At 41.0% G+C, this 19,613-nt stretch overlaps 1 long non-coding RNA gene and 1 gene segment (V, D, J or C); both read left to right on the top strand.

Moving 5' to 3' along the window:
- Positions 1-11,646, top strand: part of LOC140487730 (uncharacterized) — a 31,030-nt gene extending 19,384 nt beyond the window's left edge. Inside the window, exons 2-3 of the long non-coding RNA XR_011962908.1 lie at positions 977-7,678; positions 11,367-11,646. This is a non-coding gene — a long non-coding RNA (uncharacterized lncRNA). The remainder of the gene's footprint in view (positions 1-976; positions 7,679-11,366) is intronic.
- Positions 11,647-15,983: 4,337 nt separating this feature from the next.
- On the top strand, positions 15,984-19,612 carry LOC140488198 (Ig heavy chain V region-like). The segment is given in 2 exon segments: positions 15,984-15,990; positions 19,281-19,612. Coding segments are annotated over 2 exon segments (339 nt in total).
- Position 19,613: the final 1 nt, after the last annotated feature.

Here is a 19,613-nt window from a genome sequence, read left to right as displayed (position 1 = left end):
AGCTGGATTGGCAATGATTCCCTTCTCATTACACAGTACCCAGTCTAAGATGGCCTGCTCTCTAGTTAGTTCATCCACATGTTGGTTAAGAAAACCATCCCATATGTACTCCAGGAATTCCGCCTGTTAGACATTGTGGCTAATTTGATTTGTCCAATCTAGATGCAGGTTAAAATCACCCATGATCACCGATGTCTCCATATCACATGCTTGGCTAATTTCCTGTTTAATACTATTCCAACATGACCACTGCTGTCTGGGGGTCTCTGTATGACACCCACTAATGTTTTTTGTCCCTTTGTATTTCACAGCTCCACCCACACAGTCTCCACATTGTCGAAGCTAATGTCCGAAAAAGAGATGAACAAAAATACGTGACCAGGAATTGAGATATTTTTGCTCAAATATTGATCTTGGTTTGATGCTAATTAGCCTTGTTGACTTTCAATGAGTTGCTTCGTAAAATCTGGGTCCGCCAGCAGAAGGTGATGAGCTAGAACATTTGTGGAATTGCTTTCTCAGTAAATGAACATAGATACATTTTGTTGAGATTTTCACAGTAGATGCAATGACAGTGCTTCTCCAGCAGTTGGAAGTGAGGGCTGATAGTAGATCCTTCACCCAACACCTTCACTCATAAAAAGTTAAGGCACACAAATATTGACTGAGGCTAGTTAGTTGAACATCATTTATTGAAAAAAATGGTGGAGTCTTTAAAAAGGAATGTTATAGCAGAAAACTGAGAATGGCTTTACAAAATGGAAATCTTGCCTGATAAAAGTATCGGAATTCTTGGAGAAAATGGAGGAAACTGTGATTGTAATATGTTTTGATTTTCTGAGGGTGTTTGATAGCACCCATGGATAAGATTACTGAATAAGAAAGGAGCCTTGGCTTTGGAGGGACTGTATTAACATGGAGAGAGGTGTTTTGAAATCCCAATCAGACAAGTTTGATTAAGTGTTTTATTTTACAGGATGTCAACCTGTGGAGTACCACATAAGTCTGTTCTGGAGATAACAAAAAAAATTACAAAGTATTTTGATGACTTAGATGAGGAAAGTGAATATATTGTAGGCAAGTTTGCGAATGACTCAAAAGTTGGAGCGGAGACAAGTGGTGAGTATGACACAAAAAGAAGTTTGTGGAGGCATACAGATAGGACAAGAGAGTGAACAAGGAGCTTTGCATAATAATGTAATGTGGATGAAATAAATGGGAACAGACATAAACCGTGAAGTTATGCATTTTAACAGGCAAGATAGAGATTGAATTCAGAAATCTACAGGGAGTCTGCATCTCCGAACCACAAAAAGTTAGCTTTTAATTTCAACTGTCAATAAGGATGGCAAATGTCATGTTGGGATTTGTTTAAAAACTAATGGAATATTGAGATTAGGAACAGTCAGATCGAGCAGCTAATGTGTAGCTGAGGAGCTGCTGCAGGGGTTCGGATTCCCATTTTTCAATCATTGGGATCTCTTCAGGGATAGAAATGACCTGTATAAGAGGGATCTGAAATGGAAGGGGACCGATATTCTTGTGGGGAGATTTGCTAGCAGTATGCTGAAGGTTTTAAACCAGTAAGGGGGATGGTGGGAACCAACAAGATCGTGAGAAAAGAGAAATGTTTGAGGTGTGATATGGTGAGCAGTTCTAGGGGTCAAGGCAGATAACAGTTCGGCAAGAGCGAGGGAAGGCTGCGAAACTGCATTTACTTTGATGCAAGAGGCCTAACATGTGAGACAGATGAACATAGGCCATAGATGGGAATGTGGGACAAGTATATCATTACCATTACAGAAATGTGGCTCAGGGATGAACAGGACTGGCAGCTTAATGTTCCAGGATATAGATGCTATAGAATGTATAGACAGAGGAGCAAGAGAGGAGATGGAGTGGTGGTTTTGGTTAGAAAGAACATTACAGCTGGATGTAGAGAGGATATTTCTTGGAGACTGCCCAGTGAAGTTATATGGATGAAACATAAAAATAAGAAAGAGGTGATGACCTTGCTGGGATTGTAAAATGGGCCTCCTAATAGTTAATGGGAAATTTACAAGCGAATATGCTATCTGTAAGAAAAAACGGATAATGATCGTGAATTTTAACTTTCCAAACAGAGTTTGGGGTAGTGTTAAGATCTTGGAAGGTGGAGAAATTGGTTAAGTGTGTACAAGAAAATGTTGTTATTCAATATGGGGATGCACCTACTAGACAGTTCACAATACTTGACCTTCTGTTGGGAACCAAGACAGGGCAAGTGACTGAGGTGTCCATAGGGGCAGGCTTCAGGGAAAGTGATCATAATTCTATTGCTTTAATGATAATGATGAGAAAGGATAGAATTGATTTAAAAATGAAAAGTTTCAAATACGAGTGTGGCCAGTTTCGATGGTATTAGACTTTGAGAAGTTGGTTTGGGGAGGTTATTCACAGGTAAAGGGATGGCTGACAAGTGGGAGGCCTTTAAGAATGAGACAATGAGAGTTCAGTGATGGTATGTTTCTGTTTGTGTGAAGGGCAAGGCATGGGGAAAGCTCAATGATGAGGGAAATTGCAACTTCTGTCCAGAAAAAGAAGGGGGCATTCATCCGATATAGACAGCTGGGATTGAGTGAATCCTGAGAAGGGTAGAAGGGCAGTCGGAGTATCCTTAAACAGGAAATCATGAGGGAAAAAAGAGGACATAAAATTGCTATGGCAAATAGAATGAAGGAGAATCCGAAAAGATTCTAAAATTATTTGAAGGTTAAAAGAATATCTAAGGAGAGAATACAGCCCTTAAAGATCAACATGGCTTTCCATGCATGGAACCACAGGGGATGGCTGAAACACTAAACAAATATTTTGCATCAATATTTACAGTAGACAGGAGCATAGAAGCTAGGGAAATAAATAATGTGATCATAAAATGAGTTCATTTTGCAGAAAAGGAGATGTTGGAGGTCTAAAGTAGAAAAATGGAAATAAATCCTACAGACTAGATTAGGTGTTTCCCAGAACTTTGTGGGAAGCTAGGGAAGAGATTCCTGGACCCCTTGCTGAGATATTTGTATTGTTGATAATCAAAGATGAGATGCCAGAAGACTGGAGAGTGACTAATGGGGCAGCATTATTGAAGAAAGTTGGATGGAAAAGCCAGGGAACCATAAACTGGTGAGCCTTTCACCCCAGAGATGCTGCCAGACCTTCTGAGCGTTTCCAGCAGTTTCTGCTTTTGTTTCTGATACACAGCATCCACAGTTCTTTCAGTTTTTATTTAGTAGTTAGAGAGCATTACGTTTTGAATTGGAGGCCTGTTAGAACATAACAACATCCGAACATAAGAAATACAATCAGGAGGAGGCCATCTGACTCCATGAGTCAGCTCTGCCTTTCAATAATATCGTGGATCATCTTTCAATGGACTGAGACTTCACTTACCCACCCCTCACGATAACCCTTCATTCCTTTACTCTTCACAAATCTATCTTCACCTTAAAATATTCAACAGGTTCGACTCAGCTGCTTCACTAGGCAGGGGATTCGAGAGATTCACAACCCTTTGGGTGAAGACTTTGGCTTAACCAGCTATCCTTAGTAGCCACACACACACAGATGACAAGCAACATGAGTTCGATTGGGACAACACTACTATTATAGGACAAGCCAAACAGAGAACAGCCAGGGAATTCCTAGAGGCATGGCACTCATCCACAGATTCTATCAACAAACACATCGACCTGGACACAATGTACCGACCACTGCAACGAACAGCTGGAACTGACAACCGGAAGCGGCAGATACCAATCAATATAAATACCGGAGGAAACATCACAGAAGCGCTTCACAGGAGGCTCCCAAGCACTGAGGATGTCACCTAGACAGGGGATGAAACGTTTGCAACACAAATTCCCAGCTCGGCAAACAGAACCACAACAACGAGCACCCGAACTACAAATCTTCTCCCAAACTTTGAGCCTCCCTGCTTCTGTCTTATCTATCCCATTTATGATTTTACAAACCCGGTCCCCCATTCTTCTGAATTCCAATGAGTATAATCCCAGTCTGCTCAATCTCTCCTCGTAAGCCCACACCCTCATTTCCAGAATCAACACAGTCAACCTCGTCAGCAAACCCCACCCCAGTGCCATCTCATGTAAGGCGATGAAGAGTGTACAGAGTACTCCAGGTGTGGCCCTATACAGCTGCAGCTCCTAATTTTAAACTCTATCCACTGGCAATGAAGGACATTATTCCATTTGTCTTCCTAATTAGCTGCTGTACTCGCAAACCATACTTTTGTGTTTCATGCACAAGAACACCCAGGTCCCCCTGCACAGCAGCATTCTGTAATTTTTCACCATTTTAAAGTAGACCACTTTGTTATTGTTCCTACCAAAATGGATGACCTCACGTTTACTAACATTGTACTCCATCTGCCAAACTCTTGCCCACTCACTTAGCCTGTCTATATCCTTCTGCACACTGTGCCCTATCACTCATTTAAGTGGCTTCTGTGAATTACAACACTCTACACTTGGGTCTCTAACTTGAAGCAATCTATCTGAATTGTAAACAATTGCAGTCCCAACCATTGTAAATAATTGCTGTCTCAACACTGATCCCTGAGACACATCACTAGCCACTGATTGTCAACCAGAAAAACACCCATTTATCCCCAATTTTTGCATTCTGTTAGTTAACCATTCTTCTGTCCTTGCTAATGCATTGCCCGTAACACTGTGCATCTTTATCTTATGCAACAGCCTTTTGTGCAGCACCTTGCTGAATGCCTTTTGGAAATCCAGATACACCACGTTCACCAGTTCCCCATTGTCTACCACGCTCGTTATAACCTCAAAGAATTCCAATAGATCAGTTAAAGCTGACTTGCCTTTCATGAACCCATGCTTCATTAAATAAATGTAGGTGTTGCATTTTTGTAAGGCAAACCAGGGCAGGACTTACACAATTAATGGCTGGGCCTTGGGGAGTTTTGCTGAGCAAAGACACCAAAGGGTGCAGATGAATCATTCCTTGAAAGTGGAGTTGCAGGGAGACAGGGTGGGGAAGATGGTGTTTGGCATGCTTTCCTTCATTGGTCATAACATTAAGTGTAGGAGTCGAGATGTCATGTCTCAGCTCTACAGAACGTCTGTGAGGCCACATTTAGAATTATTACAGACAAATCTGGTTGACCATTTCTATGAAGGATTTTGTGAAACTTGAGAGGGTGTAGAAAAGATTTCCAAGAATGATGCTGGAACTGGAGTGTTTAAGGTATAAGGTGAGGCTGAATAGGCTGGGGCTTTTTTTTTCCCTGCAGTGAGAGGAAAGGAGGCTGAGGAGTGGCCTGAACAAGACCTATAAAATCATGGGGGGCATTGATATGGTGAATAGCCAAGGCCTTTTTCCTCGAGTGGGAGAATCCAAAACTAGAGGACAGCGGATTAAGGTGAGAGGAGAAACGTTTGAAAAGAACCTGAGGGGTAACCTTTTCACATGTATGTATGGTTAAAGCTGCCAGTGGTAGTGGTGGAGGCAGGTTCAATTACTGCATTTAAAAGGCACCTGGATGGGTGTATGAACAGGTAACATTTAGAGGAAGGTAGGCCAAATGTTTGGCAAATGGTACTCAGTCAGATTGGGATGTCTGGTCAGTGCAGTTGGACCGAAGGGTCTGTTTCTTTGCTGGATGTCTGTATGACTATAATCTTTGTTAAAACTGAAAAAAACCTCTATTCTCACCACAGCTGGAATACTGTGAATTGTTCTTTGGACTCATATCACAAAGAAAAGGTACACTGGAATGTGAGACAATCCACACGAGGTTGAGTCGACTGATCCTGAGGATGCAGGGACTGTCTTGAGAGTAGAGATTGAGTCGTTTGGGCCTATACTCAATGGAACATAGAAGACTCAGTGGTGACATTCTGAAACATCTATTATTTTCAGGAAACTTGATGGTGTAAATGCAGAAATGTTGTTTCCCCTTGTGGGAGAGTTTCGGACCAGGGAGTAGAATCTCTGAATTAGAGGTCACAATTTTCAGGCAGAACAGAATTTTGTCTCCCAGAATGTTGTGAATCTGTGGAATTCATTTCCACAGAAGACTGTCGAGGTTGGGTCATTCAGTATTCCGAAGGCTGAAATGGACAGATTTTGATTTGGTAATTGAATCAATGCTTACATTTAAAACGCTGGGAAGTGGAGGTGAGGATTATCAGTTCAGCCCTGATGTCATTGTTTGGAAGACCAAACTCCATTGGCTGAACAAGCTGCTTCTGGTTCCCTATCATTGACCTTTGCTCTAAGTTACTCTTTTCAGAATTATATAGGCCTCATTTAAATTTCATGTTTGAAGCCCAGCTGCTTCAATCTCTCCTCATCATGAAAAAAGACAGGGATCATCTTTCTCCCTGTTTGATGGCATTGCATTCTGCCTCGAATGCAGTGACTGTATTTATAGTCATAGAGTCCTCCAGTTCTGTTGAATATTTGTCAAACACAACCACGACTGTCACAGAAAAGGTTAAAGACAAATCAAAACTACATTTAAACGACCATATCAAACACACTGTCGGCATGTGTTGCATGGAATAGACACGTATTGCATATTAAAGCTCTCTCAGCACTCATCCATTAAACACTGCAAGGGTTGTTCATAGATGATTTGCGTATGTGCCTGTAGATGATAATCTGCTTGTATAACAAAGTTTCGGTGCATAGTGTTGTTCCCTTTTTATTCTGGTATCAAGCATTTCAAAATCACAAAGACAGTGGGTAGGAGTCCAAGCCCCTTTACACGGCTACATCAAATGTTTTCTATGAATGTACAGCTCATGTAATGTGCTGGGTAAATCTCCCTCTATATTGTACTGTCCAATGCAATCATGTCAAATATATTTTGGTTTAGACATAGAGTAGAGCTGCGTCCAGGGTTCCCTTAAAAAAAACCCTCCCAGAGTAGGTACGACACAGAGTCGATACAGAATAAATCGACCTCTACAATATTAAACATTCCATGAGATGTGCAGTAAAGGTTAATTATAGTCTCAATAAGCATTGCCCTGAACCATTAAACATTCCTCAGCCAAGAATAATACTGCTGAGATACAATGAAAACGCTATCCCAGTCTTGCAGCCTCATTCCTATCAAGTATTTCCAGATCACTCAATACTCAGACAGATTTTTGAGAAAATCTTGACTCAAATCCCTCTAATGAAATGGATGAATGTGGCTGAGAGGATATGTTGGGGAGGTGTTGGATCAGGTTATTAAGGAAAACATCGTCCGATTGTGGAGAGGCAAAACACGGCATCAGATAGAAAGAAAAAAGGGGAGAAGGCAGGAGGGGAAGAGAGAAAAAGAGAGACAGAAATATTAGCTGTGCCAATGTATCTCTGAATTATAGATTTTTGACTAAACATGAGAACTGATACCTCTGTCATTCAACAATCATACAACTTATGTATTAAAAAGTCCTAACATCAATTAGTATTGGAATCCATTGAGTTATTTGCATTTTTTCCACAATTCGTGTGCGGTGCTTGTGGGGAAATATAAATTAGGGTTTTGTGGTTCTGTAATCTATTCTGAGAATTCTATTTCTGTGTTTATTTACATAAATGCTTAATTGGCTTCAAGGAAGTGATGATGACAGCAAAGCCAGATGAACAAAGTGATTTGTTGGTAAGATTCAAATCGAAACAAGTATGTTTTAAGAATATTGACCATTTGTAGAAGTGAATACAAATTAATGAAGACGAATTGCAACATATTTTATTTATTGAAAACTTTTATTTAGGTTAAAAATTCAGTGCTGAAAATTCTGCTATTAAACTTAAATGTTGAACTGGATCTACTCTGAATGACCAATGATTTATATTGTAGTCCGTTTAGACGGTGCAACATCACTCAAAGTGTGTGTTAGAACATTCACATGAAATACATGAAATGTCATCAGGAACTGCCGCAACAATTACATTTAATTGATATAGTTGTTGTGAGGTTTTGTTACACGTATTACTTTCTGGTTCGGGTCAGCGATGAGTCCCTATCCCCAATTGCCCATTGAATAACTTGCTAAAGCCACTTCAGAACACAGTCAATTAACTTCCCAGTGGGTCTGGAATCTCATGTCGGCCAGACCATGGAAAGGTGACAGATGCCTTGGCATTCGTGCAGCAGCTGTTTTTGTATTTTTCCATTGACTCGGGCTACATGGTCACCATTTGGCTTTCTTTCCGATTCCAGGATTTCTTTAAATTCAAATTTCACCCTGGGCAAACGATGGTATTCCAAACCCTGGCCATTCAACATTAAACTGGAGTTCGAGAATCCTGGTCTCATGATATCACCACTGTGATCCTAATGTGGGAAATGCACAGAAAGCACAGAAATGCAATAAATCTGACACTTTACTTCATGAACAAATATTGGAGTGCAATACTGGCAAGAACTCTTTTGCTGTTCACAGCAACACCACAGGAGACTTTGCATCCAATCATCAATCTTAAATGTGTACCGGGCTCTGTCTGAACAGCCTGACTCACCATAATTTGCATTTTTGAATTCTGCACTGACTTATGAAAAAGTTAGTCACATATCCCAAGAAGGTGGTCATCAGCTACCTTTTTGAAGGTCTGCCATCTTGCTCGGCTAATTATGGTTGATCTTTCTTAAGCTTTATTACAACCAAATGGCTTCTCAGTCGAGACTGTAGTGCTGGAAAAGTACAGCAGGTCAGGCAGCATCCGGAACAGGAGAATCGGCGTTTCAGGCATGAGGCCTTCATTAAGATACCTGATGAAGTTGTTATGCCTGGAACGTTGATTCTCCTGCTCCTTGGATGCTGCCTGACCTGCTGTGCTTTTCCAGCACTACACTCTCAACTCTGGTCTCCAGCACCTGCAGTCCTCACTTTCTTAGTCAGGTTCGGCACAGGAAAGGAACCATCGCCTTTTTGTTGAACAGGTAGGCAGGCCAGGTAGGAAAGTCACACATCCTCCTCTGAAGGACAATACTGAACCATTTCACATGTTTCAAAACTTTGGTAGGTATGTGATTATCATTCATTACCCCAGCATTTTCATTTCATACTCTTTCATTAATTGAAGCTCCCATGGTAGAGATTGATTCTGGAACTTTGCTCCAAACCTTTTGATTGCTTATTACATACCCATAGTGCCTCCTCAACCACTTTCTCAAACTGTCATGTTAGCTTGAATGATTTTTTTTATTGACTCATGGAACACGGTGGTTGCTTTCAGTTGTCTGTAGGTGTCCTTCAGACGATGGCAGTAAGCTGCCTTTCTGAAATAACATGTTCCAAAATGGCCTGAGGAAGGGAGTTCCAGATTTTGACCCAGTTACAGTCAAGGATCGATGATATATTTCCATGTCAGGAGTGGTTTAGAGAGGAGCTTACAGTGGTGCTGTTCCCAAGTATCTGCTATTCTTGTCCATTGAGATGCAAGTGGTAGTGGGAAGATACTGTCTAAGGAAGTGGCTAAGTTTCTGCAGTGCAGTATTTTAGATAGTGCATATGGCAGGTATGCCTGAAGACGGGCTTAGGCCCGAAACGTTGATTCTCCTGCTCCTTGGATGCTGCCTAACCTGCTGCGCTTTTCCAGCAACTCATTTTTCAGCATACGGCTGGTACTAAGCATCAGATATGGAGGCAATGGGCACTTGTGGATGTGCTGCTGATCAAGTGGGATGTTTGTCCTGGACAATGCCTAACTTCTTGAGTGCAGTTGAAGGTGCTCCTATCCAGTCAAGGGGTGAGCTGTGCTATTACTCTCCTGACTTCTGTCTCTTAAATAGTCAATTGGCTTTGCAAGTCAGAAGGGTGAGTTACTCGCTGCAGTATTCCTCGCCTCTGTCCTGTTGTTACAACCATTGTATTTATATGGAGTGTCCAGCTCAATTTCTAATGAACAATAAAACCCAGGATGTCGATGGTGAGGGATTCAGTGAAGGTAACACTATTGAATATCAAGGGGTTTTGGCTAGATTCACTCCTATTGTCAATGGTCTTTGTCTCGCAGTTTTGTGGTGTGAATGCTATTTGTCACTTGTCAGCTCAAGTCTGGATATTGTCCAGATTTTGTTGCGTTTGAATGTGGACTGAGGAGTCACAGAAAAAGTGCTAGATCAATGCAGATTTCACTTCTGACCTTCTGATGGAGGGAAGGTCATTGCTGAAGCAGCTGAACATGATTGGGCCAAGAACACTTCCTTTAGGAACTCCAACAGAGATTTGCTTTGGCTGAGACGACTGACCTCTAACAAGCAGAGCCATCTTCCAATGTGGGAGGTCTGACTGCAGGCAGCAGGGAGGTTGTCAACTGATACCCATTGAATCTAGTTTTGCTAGGACTCCATAATATCACACTCTGTCGAATGTGACTTTAGTGTGAAGGGCTGTCACTCTCCCCTCATTTCTGGAATTCAGTTCTTTGTCCATGTTTCAATCAAGTCTGTAATTCAGTCATGAGCTGAGTAGGCCTTGCATGACCCACATTTACGCAGGTTATTGCTGAGCTAGTGCTGCTTGATAGCACTGTGGAAAGCACTTTCCTACACCTAACTCATGATTGAGCATGGATTGATGGGGCAGTAATTCACCGGGGTGGTTTGACCTGTTTTCTGTGCCCAGGACATGCCTGGCCTATTTTCCACATTGTCCATGCCAGTGTTGCAGCTGTACCGGGAGTGCTTGGCTAGCACAAGTCATCAGTATTATTGCCAGAATTTTGTCAGGCTCCATAGCGTTTGCAGTAACCAGTGCCACTCGCCCAACAGTGTCTTGATTTCACGTGGAGCGAAGCGAATTCCCTGCTGACAGGTATCTGTAATATTGGTGATCTATGGAAGATGCTGAGATGGATCAGACAATTGGCACATCTGGCTGAAGGTTGCTGTGAACGCTTCAGCCTTAACTTTTGCGCTGATGTGTTGTTCTTTCCAAAGCAGAGCAAGGGAATATCTGTGGAGCTTATTCCTTCAATGAGTTGTTTAATTATCAACCTTAATTCACGTCTTGATGTGGCAGCACTGTGGGCTCAGACCCCAGCTTCCTGAATTAATGGTCTAGCCACAATATCGAGGAGAAAGTGAGGACTGCAGATGCTGGAGATCAGAGCTGAAAATGTGTTGCTGGAAAAGTGCAGCAGGTCAGGGAGCATCCAAGGAACAGGAGAATTGACGTTTCGGGTATGAGCCCTTCTTCAGGATTCCTGAAGATCGCTTATCCTTTGTATTTTGTAGATTCTAACAATACATCATATATTCACTTAAATTGTTAGTCTTGAAAATGCTTTACTTCACAGACTTTAGGATATAATGTTCTGTTTTCAATTCTTCTCTCCGACAGGCAAGGTCATCGATGTCACACTGGCTTTCCTCCTCACTAATTGCAAAACCAAATGTTTTTCACCTCATCTTTGAACTTACTGATCAAAATTGCTCCATTCTTGACTAGACCTTTCATATACTCTGCAAACATCAAAGGATCCAGCACCAAGTCATATAATAAGCCACTGGACACAAGATGTCTTCACAATGACTACCTTCAAACATCACCTTCTGCCAACAAATAAACCTTCGATGCATTTGCCAAACTGCACCAGATCCCATGAACCCTTACCTTATTGAAGATGCAAGATCTGGTCAAAAACCTGATTGAAGTCAAGAAGCATTACATCCACTTTTTACACCCGATGTCACATCTCATTGCCTCTCCGGAAAACAGAATCAACCACTTCCGATATGATATCACTTCCACAGTGTCAAGAACAAACGGACAGATTGCTGTAGGTCTCAACATTGTATTTAATTCCATTCCCATTTTCCAGAATGAAACAGAAGAGACACAAGATTATTTCAGCTAGAGTAAATTATCTGTCAGAGAGATAAGAAGAGTTACCATGCTGAATTTTATTGCTTAAACTTTACTTTTCCAACTTTTAATGAATGCTGTCTCTTAGATTTACTTATTAACTTCCCTCAAGCTTTCTACTTTTAAACATAGGTTTATGAGCGAAACTACATATTGTCATTTAGCTCCTTTCACCCGATGGTAACTCTTCTTATCTCTCTGACAGATAATTTACTCTAGCTGAAATAACCTTGTGTCTCTTCTGTTTCATTCTGGAACATGGGAATGGAATTGAATACAACGTTGAGACCTACAGCAATCTGTCCGTTTGTTCTTGACCCTGTCAGTGTGTGTTCACCCTCAGAGGAAGGAAGACTGTTTGTGCTGATAATACGGAAAGTAGCGCCTGATGGATCATTCTCAGCTGGCGCGCAACTTCCTGTTTCTATGTGCCAGCAGCAAGCCACACATCTCACTTGTGATCAGAAAATAAACCCAGGGGATGCAATCTGGCGGAAACATCTGCCAATGTGGCCTATATCAGGACACAGAGTGTGAAGCGATCACATCGAAGTGACATTTGCAAATCGACATTTCGATCTCTGTTTCATGGTCTGATTCCAGGACATCACTGGACTAGTCTCTCGACCATCGAACAAGCTCATTCGATTCACTAACGTCTGGAACATATCGACATGCACCTTATCATGTCTTTGATCTTGTACTCCTTGTAACTCTCTCTTCAGATTTAATGTTCCCAGTTTTTGATTCTGCCTTCTGTATCCATCACCTTCCCAGCCGAATACATTCTGTTTGATCTGTTTCCTAAATTTTGATCAACTAAACAAATAATACAGTTTTGTACAGACAGGTATGTCGGTCTGTCAGATTAACAGAATCAATATATGGAGAGATCACCTTGTCTGTATCTAACTCTGACCGACATTGAATTCAAATAAACCACAGCACTGTATGGTTTCAAACTTTGCAAATCCTCTCTCTTCGAAAGAGCTTGTTCAAACGGTTAATTATTTTCTTGATTATTTCAGAAACTATGACTAAAAATCCCTATTTTTAACAAAGTTTCAAATATTATTAAAAGTTGCACCACTGTCATTTCCTACAGTGAGCTTTGTGGTGTTTAAATGTTCTGATCTAAATTTGCTTCAAGCAGAAGACCTAATCATTGGTTTCTCCGAGTTCCCAGCCATTGTCCTTGCAGTTCCATAATAACTGCAAGCAATTGATAAGCCCCAGAATGAACAGAATGTCCAGGCCCTGTACACATCCAAACGCCATGATGTAGGCCTCGAAGATCTCCGTTTCTTCCTGTCACGCCAACCCAAGCAGTACATGCTCAACCTCAACTACATTTCCTTTCAATCCTCCCACTTCCTCCAAACCAAAGGGGTAGCCATGGACCCCTGTATGGACCCCAGCTATGCCTGCCTCTTTGTCAGATATGTGGAACAGTCAATCTTCCACAGCTACACTGATACCATTGCCCACCTTTACCACCGCTACATTGATGACTGTATCAATGCCACCTCATGCTACCACTAGGAGGTTGAACAGTTCATCAACTTTAATAAGACCTTCCACCCTGACCTAAACTTCAGAGGGACCATCTCGGACACCTCCCTCCCTTTCCTAGACCTCTCCACCTCTATCTCCAGTGACCAACTGAACATTTACTACAAGCCTTCTGACTCCCACAGCTACCTGGACTACACTCCTCCCACCCGGCTTCCTGTAAAAATGCAATCCCTTTATTGTCAATTCCTCTGCCTGCACCGCACCTACTCCCAGGAGGATCAGTTCCACCATAAAACATCCCAGATAACCTCCTTTTTCAAAAATTGCAATTTCCCCTCCCACGTGGTCAACGATGCCCTTGAACCCCATTCCTCCAATTTCAACAGGGAGCCCTCCTGGTCCTCAACTTCCAATGCACCGACCTTGCATACATCATATCATCCTCCGCTGCTTCCACCGCCTGTAAACAGACCCCATCACTCGGGTATATTTCGCTCCCTACCCCTATCTGCATTCCGGTGGCACCATTCCCTCCGCGACTCCCTCGTCAGGTCCATGCCCCTCCACCAGCCCACTCCTCACCCCTATCACCTTCCTTTGCCACCACAGGAAGTGCAAAATCTGTGCCCACACCTCCACCTCACCTCCGACAAGGCCCCAAATGATCCAGAGAAATTTATCTATACTTCCACAAATGTCATCTGCTGTGTCTGTTTCACCTGATGTGGACTCCTCTACATCAGGGAGACAGGACACTAACTTGCTGATCATTTCAGAGAACATCTCTGGGACACCCGTGCCAACCAACCCCACGGCCCCGTGGCTGAACACTTTAACTCCCTCTCCCACTCCACCAAGAACAGACCAGTCATATTCTGTTCATTTCCAATGAATAAATACAAAATAACCGAGTCTGAATTTGGGATGATATTAACAGGATTCATTTCGAACTAAGCATGAACAGATTATTTTGACATAACAGGTGGAGAGATTCACTTCCTGAAAAAGCAGATCAAGTGATATAATCTGCACCAAACCGAGTTTGGTCAATACTGAGGCAAAAATACAGCTTACAGTCTTGAGTGAAATAAATAAAGAAACTATCTTCACACCGGAACAAGATAGAGTGTATTAAATATGAACGAAGAAGCAAGTATTTTAGGATATAATAGAAAAGTGATTTATAGCATATTGAAATGCAAACAGAGATGTGAATTTGTGTCTCTACATTCATCCTAGCTAAATTAATCATTTCAGAAATGCCTTTGTTAAATTTCATGAACCATTCGTTGGTCCATTCACGAACCTTGTTAGGTCCTTGTTAAATTCTGAACCATTACCTTCCAGGTTCACAGTGGTTGCGAATTTCATGTTACAGCAAATTGTGAAGTTGTCCACTGTATGTCAATGTCTTAGTTAAAAATATAAGCAATCACAGCTCTAAACATTTACAAAATCTCACTATGGATCTTCCTTGAATCCAAAAAAATTGTCCCTTTGATCAATGATTTCTAAAATTTACTCACATATCTGTTTTGAAGGACGTTTTCAAATAACTTGAAGTGCAAATGGTTCCCATCAGTCGGAATACAGTAACATTTCATGTGTTACCCCACACAAAAAGATATCAAGCAATATTCACGAGTTGCTCTAAGCAAGTCTGTGATGGACTGTTTTATCAAACAAAATCATTTCCAATGTTGTGAGGACTCGTCTATCTTCTGTGCAATGGTCTGAATTTTGTGTCTGACTGCAGATGACACTGGCTGATCTGGGTATAAGTACAGTTTGTGCCTTTCACATTGTGAATGTATATTGCTGACTTTAGTTGAATAAAGTGATATTGTCTGGCACCATTAATTAGACCATTAATTTCCACATCACAAGCCAGACTATCAGGTGGAATGTATTGATCTCATTGAAACGAATGCTTGGAATATTTCTGGTATGAAGAGCCTCTGAACGAGACAAAGTAGGAAAGATGAATTTAGAGTAGTAGGAAGTTTTCACGACAGAGAGAGATCACTTCGCCCATCGCACCTGTATCACGTGAAGACAGAGCCTTCCAGCCAAGACCCAATTTATAGCATGTTGTCCATAACCCTGCAGGTGATAGCACTGTAAACATTCGGGAACATTGTGTAGGGTCTAATCCATTATCAACATAGATATGATCTCCAATGCTGTAAATCCTGGCTTATGGGGAAAAAGTAGGGGCAGAACTGTATCAATATTCAAACAGTTGGTACAGCCCTGAGGAGCTAATAGGCCCATTTCTAAACGTTGTTTCTCAGGACATTTTGACAATTCTTGTCTTAATATAAACTGACATGAAAAAAGTGCAGACATGTTCCCCAGAAATGCTGACAGCAACATTCCGCCAAGATCAGCAACATGAATTAAGAAAGTTTAAAAAAGAAACTTTCTTTTAAATTATTATTGACAACACGGATTTCACAAAGTGCAAAGTACAGAGGGGAATGGTGGAGGGTTGGGTGTGGCCGATGTTCATTGTTCCCTGATGTCTGGTTGCGTCTGTGAGCAACAGATGAACCTGCGAACCAGATTCAGGATGGTATGGCAGGTATTTCAGCAGATATTGTGTACACGGCATTCTCCCATAAATCAGCAATGACACAAACATTTATTTTTGATGGTGTTTGAAGCCAAAGAAAATTGAAAAATATGGTGGGACAAGTTCCTTTCATTTCTTTGAATTGGTATCAAGGGACACTGTCTGTGGACCTGGGGTGGCAGGAGGATCTTAAACAGCAGAATGTGAGGGAACAGAACCACCATTGGAAATCCAGATAGACTGGAACCTTTATCACTGGAGGGTGAGAGTTCGGGGGGGCGACCTCATATACGTTTATCAAGCCATGAGTGGAAAGGTGAATGGCTCTAATTGACATGATTCATACTGGAAATGTACGAAGCTTTCGTTTCAAAAATATCACATATCAATAAACTCCACCTGATAATCTGGCTAGTGATGTGGAAATTAATGGTCTAATTAATGGTGCCAGACGATGCCTGGGACAACACCTAAAGTCAGCAATATACATTAACAATGTGAAAGGCACAAACTGTACTTTTACCCAGATCAGCCAGTTTCATCTGCAGTCAGACACAACTTAAAATTCAGACCATTGCACAGAAGATAGACGAGCGCTCACAACAGTGGAAATGATTTTGTTTGATAAAAGAATCCATCGTAGACTTCCTCAGAGCAAATCATGTTAACAAACTAGTTCTTTTTTTTGTGTGTGGGGTAGTGCACGAAATGTTACTTTAATCCGATTGATGTGAACCATTTGCATTTAAGAAGTTATTTGAAAACGTCTATCACAGTAGATACACGAGTAAATTTTACAAATCATTGATCAAAGGGGACAATCTTATTTTGGACTCGAGGAAGATCCATAGTGATATTTTGTAAGTGTTTGGAGCTGGGATTGTTTTCAATTTTTGACTAAGACATTGGCGAATTTTCCCTATGGTGGGGGATTTCAACAATAGGGAACATGTTTTTACAATGAGAGGAGAAAAATTTTAAAAAACATATCAGAGACAACTTTTTACAATGAGAATGGTTTTTGTGTGGGATGATCTTACAACCTTTAGAAGACATTTGGATAAGTAAATGAATATCAAATGTTTGGAAGGATATGGTCCAAGTACACACAGGTGGGATTAGTTTAGTTTGGGAGTATGACTGGCATGGACTGGTTGGACCGAAGGGTCTGGAACCATGCTGTATCACTACATGACTCTGACTATTTATCAATTTTTCTCAATATTAAACAGTGCTGTAGTGATCCTCGAATGAACTGTTGATGTTAAGGTTGTGTCTGAGACTCTGTGAATATTTCTTTCAATGAGAGGAGTGACTAGTTCTCCAAGTTACATAACTGAAAAATAAACTTTCCTCCAGCATTGTTGCTGAGTCGATTTGTTTCTGAGGAGGCAGTGGTTATGGTTTGCAGTTTGCTTTCCACCAACTGGTCAACAGTGAGACAAAATATCTTTGATCCACTGCAGAAACTCCACCTGCTTCCAGTAAATGAAACTGGAAACTCAAGGACCCCTTCGGCAGTCAGTTTAATTGCTGCCAACTATTGTATCTGGCCTATTAAAGGGAAAATGAATCAACTCAAGTAAAATCCTACCAAACAAACGATATTTTCCCATTTACTCACAATGGATACATTTCACTTGGCATTTCTTCTTTAAAAAGGAAAGTCACTAAATACAGAATTCACTGTATGACTGTCAGAAAACAGGACATTGAATGCAGTGACGTTCTGGTTAGTTCAGCCTGTTTATTGAGTATCTTTAAAGCTCCTGAATATGAAGTTAATGGATCCAAAATCCCACATTGCACTAACATTTGTTATCATCTCAAAGTAAATTAGCAAAATTGAATTGGTTCAAACTCACATCACTTGTGACACCATTCTCGGATTCATGCATCTCATTAAAACTGAGTGTAACAGCGAATTTTTACTGATTTTTATGAGTTATCTGCCCCTGTCAGAGCTATCAGTGAGCAGAGACATGTACTGTTTATAACCTCCATCTGTGGTAATGATTATTGTAATACTCTCTAATTTAACCAAACATTCCTGATGAACCCAGACTGTAAGATATGGACGTATGGACTGTCCTGTTCTAGTTCATTAGATGCTCTTTCAAAAGTTTACCTAGGTGTTATGTATCACTGCCAACTCATTTTTTTGTTTCTCAGGCACACAGCTTTCCTTTACTATGCATTTTAGGGTCGGAGCAATTTGAAAATAAAGATGCAGGGAGAGACATTCTGCAATGTAAGGAGGTGCTTCTAATCTCCGAGTCCAAACTGTTTAGTGACACACACTCACATTCTGAACATAATCACTTTAGACATGCTCCATATTAGGTTGCCTAAACTGAATTTAGAAACGCAGATTAGAAATGGCATGTTATTTTGTAAAGTGAGAGCGACTTTGACAGCAAAAATAAAGTCACTAATTTTGTTGGTTAATAATATTATTGAAGTTCTTTTTAGCTTTATCTGCTTGTGGTGGAATGTAGAATTCAAGGGAGTTAACTTCTAATTGAATATTATAAATATAATCACTTTGGACAAGCTCTGTGTTCAGTTGTCTAAATTGAATTTTGAAATGTTTAGTATGAATTACATGTTATTTTGTAGTGGGACAGAGACTGGCAGTGTCCTGGGAAAACAAGCTCAATTGTTTTACTATATGGTAATATGTTTGAACTTTGATTTTAGTTTTATCTGCTTGTGAATGAATGTAGAAATAAAGGGAGCTAACATCCGAATGAATTTGTTTTTCTTAAACAAAATACTTACAACTATCATGTGAAACAGACCTGAAGCTACTCAATTTTACTTCCACCATTTAAATAAAAACACTCCCAAAGAAGCTATTCAGCAAAATAAATATCCCAAGATGTGTATATGTCCATGTTTCAGCGTAACCTCGTAAATAAATGATCCCATGTGTTCGGGCTGTACAAGCTGAGACCAGGATCCAGTCTGAGCCTCCAGCAGGAAACCAACAGGCGGAAGCTGTGATCCTGCCCCTTTCCGATGGCCATATAAATCCTGGGCACTAGACCGTAATTCAACACTCCTGGGTCGGCTCTGTTTAGAACGATCTTGACAGAACCGCTTCCCACAAGTTATCAGAATGATTGTGTCGACAATGTTTCTCAGTTTATTCCTTACTTTCTTATCATGTGAGTGTTTTTTTGTTCAAGTCTGTCTTTGTCACTGTCTCAATGTTAGTCTACCGCAGGAATGTAAAAGACTCAGCCATGATTTCATCAGCATTAATGCTCATGGTTTATTTGTTTTCTTTTTTAAAGGTGTCCAGTCGGAGATTGTTTTGACCCAGCCAGAGGCAGAGACTGGCCGTCCCGGAGGCAGCCTGAAACTGACCTGTAAAACCAGCGGCTTCAATCTTGGCAGCTATTACATGAGCTGGGTCCGACGGGTTCCCGGACAGGGTCTGGAGTGGCTGCTGTACTACTATAGTTCATCCAGCAGTTACTATGCACCAGCGATTAAAAATCGATTTACTGCGTCCAAAGACAATTCAAACAATATTTTCGCGTTGGACATGGGGAACCTGAAGATCAAAGACACCGCCATCTATTACTGTGCAAGATGGGTAGCTGGAGTGACACTGCAATTATGAT

The sequence above is a fragment of the Chiloscyllium punctatum genome, chromosome 17 (genome assembly GCF_047496795.1).
Source record: "Chiloscyllium punctatum isolate Juve2018m chromosome 17, sChiPun1.3, whole genome shotgun sequence".
Lineage (NCBI taxonomy): Eukaryota > Metazoa > Chordata > Chondrichthyes > Orectolobiformes > Hemiscylliidae > Chiloscyllium > Chiloscyllium punctatum.
The sequence above is the reverse complement of the archived record's forward strand: the minus strand, read 5'-3'. Positions and strand labels throughout refer to the sequence as shown.